Raw genomic sequence first — 4,202 nt, forward strand, 5'->3', positions numbered from 1 at the left:
AGGGCAAATGGCCTGGAGTTTGACTTCAGTGACCAATGGCCAATGGGCTAATTGATCCTGCCAATGTAATGAAGCCTGCTTAAAAGCCCAGAAAGGATTGGGTTTGGAAAAGCTTCCTACTTGGTAAACATGCAGAGATTTAGGGAGAGTGGAGAGATTGTGGGAGCTCTGCCTACTTCCCCATACCTTGCTCTAGGCATCTCTTCCATCTCTTTGTCCCTGGGCTATGTCCCTTCATAATAAAAGTGGATTTACTAAGCAAAAGGTTTCTCTGAGTTCCATGAGCTGCTCCAGCAAATTAGTCAAACTAAAAGAGGGAAGAGGTCATGGGAATCTCTGATTTATAGCCAGTTGGTTAGAAATACAGGTAACAACCTGGACTTGGGACTGGCATCTGGAGCCCAAGGGGCAGGGTCATTGGTCCCTCCAACCCATAACCTTTGTGTCAGAAGCCCAGGTTGGACTTAAAATGGTGTCTGAAGTTGGGGCGGGGGTGGGGGGGGTGACATGCAAAAGTCTTGTAGGACTGAGTCCTTAACCTGTGGGATTTAATGCTATCTCCAGGTAGATCGTGGAGTTGAATTGAGTTGGATTCTTATCTGAGAACTACTTACTGGTGTGGCAAAGCCCCTTTCCTTCCCACCCCCACCCAAACACATTGAAATTGGGTCCAGGAACCCAAAACAAAGAGCAATTTCCACCAACCACTGGGCACCACAGAAAGACATTCTTAAACTGCAATTGTATGTAAACATTAAAAAACAAAATTAATTGGGTTGATACTTCAATTGAGAGCAATCGAAGGGAAGAAGCAGCCCAGGATCCCACCTTAGAATTCCGTTCTAAGTCTCTATGCTTATGGTTCCCATTGGCGTGAACATATCTAAGTAAAATGCATCAAAAGAACGTTGTGCCTCTAAAATGCAATAATTACATAAAGTCATTTGTGATGTCATGCATTTTATTATTGTTTATCAAGTAGATTGTCTTTAAGATGGATAGGACTAATTTCAACAGTGATCACAAGTAGATTTTCTTCATTATCAGTTTCTTAAAGGATGATAAGCATAAGTTTGGTATAAACTTGCTTCTTCATTGTTGGTTTTTAATTATTTCGAGTGCTTTTAAAGATGACTTCTTTATGTGGTATGTTGCAAATGATGGTTATCTCTCTCTCGCTGTCATCATTACTATCACTGTCACTCATGTGTGCATTATCACTAAACTCTACTTTGTGAAAAGGTCTGGAAAAAGACTTCACTTTACTTGAAAAAGACAGGTTTTGAGAATCTTTCTTCACTGCCTCAGAAGTATCATTGATCAAGGGCTCACAAAGAGTGCTACAAATAAGGCAGTTTTCCTTGTAGCATTGACAAGACACAGCTAATTCAGGCCTAAACAGTGTGTCTGTTCTACGTGTACTACCTGGTCGTTTTAGATTACGATTTCTGGGACGCTTGGTCAATTTCTGGAAATTAGATATCTTTAGCGATGAGGTTTGATCTTGAGGAGAGGGTAGACCAAGTGGCTTTGTTGGCTTCGCTGGAGAAAGTGGTCTGGTTATCTTATCTGGATAGCAAGGACTGACTGGCTTATATGTGTGGGATTTCTTATAGAACTTGTCTACATTGTGTTTTCTATATTTCTTGTCTAGCTGGGGTCCTCTGTATGATTTTTTGTGGTTTGGTGACTTAAAGGACTTAGCTCTACTTGATGGCTTGATTAGCTTTTGTCCACTAGATGGTATAGATGATTTTTCTGAACTTGAGTGTCTGATTAGCTTTTCTGCACTAGAGGGGATGGATGACTTTTCGGGGCTCGCGGGCCTGTTTGTCTTTTCTACACTGGAATGCATGGATGACTTTTCTGCAATAGAGGGCACAGGTAACTTGTCCATACCTAATAGCATAAGTGGTTTTTCTGCGTTGACTGGACTGATTGCCTTGGACTCAGTGAGTGGTATTTTCATTGGATTGGCTGTTACATTTTCCTTCTTGCCCCTGGAAATATAGAGAATTGGGATTAGGATAATTGAAAACAGTAATAATACTAGATAGCACAATGCTAACTGATTATACTATTGCTACTATCAGAAAGCATAGACTTTGTCTTTTGGGGGTTCTAGTAGGAAAACTCCTCAAGTTATTTTTCATGCTGTTACAATCTTAAAATGGGAGATTATTCAAAATGTTTTGTCTTTGGAATCAGGAATCCAATTCCCACTCCCCCACCCCTTCTTCATTCTCTTGTTCAGATAGTCATGTGGTTCTTTCCCTAGACTCAACTTACAACAAAACTAATAGCCTAGACCATAACTGAACCCTGGATAGGAGACAGCTTTGGCTAAAGTTGATAATGCACTTGAGAATATTAAGAGCTGATAATAGTTAAATGAAAGTAGTTGGTAGCTCTTTAGAAATCTAAAGTTAACATTAAGTAACCACAACAGTAAAATCTCCACTATTTATGACACACACATATACGCACATGTTATATTCTTAATATAAAGGTTTAATTTAAAACTTAAATTAATTTAAGTAAACTTGATTTAAAACGTACGTTTCTCCTTCGCTTGTACAGTTATAATGGAAGAAACAGGAACAGGTAAAGACAAAAGCAATAATCATAATACCAATTACGATAACCAGCAGGCGTTTTCTGAAACTGTCCATTTTCATTTCCATGGATTCGGTATGCCTTGTTGCTGCCAAAGAGATTGTATCATCAGAAAACTTGTCAGGCAACCAAATATTCTTCCATTTTCATAGTGGTTTGCCTTTATAGATCAAAATCAAATCTCCTCATTAATGAATTTTTAAAAACCATGACAACGATTCCACTGTCATTCTCTTTCTTTGATCACATCCCCAGCCACTCAATCTAGCAGCTAAATCTAGTGGGTATCTCTGACACATCAGTACAGATACCTGGGTTACCTTCACATCATGGTCTGCTTACCCCATTACCTAGGTTTTGAGTGTTTCTGTATGAAAGCATGTGAATATTAATGTGTCTGGTTGAACATATATTGTGAGAAAGGAGATAGGACAAGAAGAAACCCCTGTTGAAATCTCCTCAGTAGTAAGTCCCATTCACTCACACAGTATTATCTAATATGATAGGGAGCGGATATTGGTGGAGTGGGTAGAAAAGGAGATGGAAGGGGGACAATAAATCTGTACTCTTTATGCTTCTACAATGCTTGGATTTTTCACACAAAACTGAAACTCTCAGATACTCTAGAAATTCTTGAGGACCCACTAATGATATCATCCCAGTAACAGCAGATTTCTTAAACCCAGTTAGCTTGGCTAAATATTTGAATACATACTATAATATCTCAGGTGTTGTTCTAGACATTCTTGAAGATGTACTAATGGTAACATCCAAGAAACAATAGATTTCTTAACCTCAGTTAGCTTGGCTAAATGTTTGAATATACATTATAATAGATCATAAGTTATAGTTCTAAGGTTAGGCACCTACCTATAGTTGGAGGCTCATCAGTTTGGTTTGTAGTCAAACAGCTGTATGTCCAAATGGACAAAAATAGGACATAAATAGAAAGAGTCATGTCCAGGGCTCTATTCAAATGTCTCCTCTACCAAGGAAACACTGTGTTTTATATGGTTCAGGCTGGGGGTTTATGACATCATCTTTCTGACAACATAATCTCACCATGGAGACGTATGGGCTTTTATGTACGAGCATTACTAAGTGGCTTTTAATCTTTAATTTATTTTATATTAACTACTCTATCAAATTCAAATAAAAAATACTGGGACATCATTAAGCTCAGAAGGAAGTATTTAGAGGAGGTAGGGAAAAATGGGGTAGCTCTAGATATTGAAGAACAATTTTTCCTTATTAAATGGTAAGGAGACACTTTGTAGCCTTGTAGTGTGGTCTTTAGTGTTACAGGGATGAAAGTATTCCAAGGTGTAAGTCTGTATGAATTTTTCTTAATACAGTTAAGATTCTGAATAGTCCCTCAATGTTTTTATCAAGCTGCTGCTAATCATCAGAAGCTCAAATTATTCATCTACTCATCAAACATTTAGAGAACAGTACATATGCCAGATAGCATGATTAATGTTATAGATCCCAAAATAAGCAAGATTAAAATCCGAACACTCCTAGTATTTATACTCAAGTAATTACAAAACAGTGTGACCTGGGCTATGTTAAGAATAAGCACAGTG

The 4,202-nt window shown here is 38.1% G+C and overlaps 1 protein-coding gene across 1 annotated transcript; it reads right to left on the reverse strand.

Annotated features, from left to right (window-relative positions):
• Positions 1-1,105: 1,105 nt before the first annotated feature.
• Positions 1,106-2,684, reverse strand: LOC311187709 (uncharacterized protein CXorf66 homolog; the record flags this gene model as incomplete). The annotated part of the gene is made up of 2 exons (XM_084259034.1): positions 1,106-2,000; positions 2,560-2,684. The coding sequence occupies 2 exons, from the start codon at positions 2,682-2,684 to the stop codon at positions 1,106-1,108; spliced, it is 1,020 nt and encodes a 339-aa protein (XP_084115160.1).
• Between the last annotated feature and the right edge of the window lie 1,518 nt (positions 2,685-4,202).

This window comes from Talpa europaea, assembly GCF_964194135.1.
Source record: "Talpa europaea genome assembly, chromosome: X".
Lineage (NCBI taxonomy): Eukaryota > Metazoa > Chordata > Mammalia > Eulipotyphla > Talpidae > Talpa > Talpa europaea.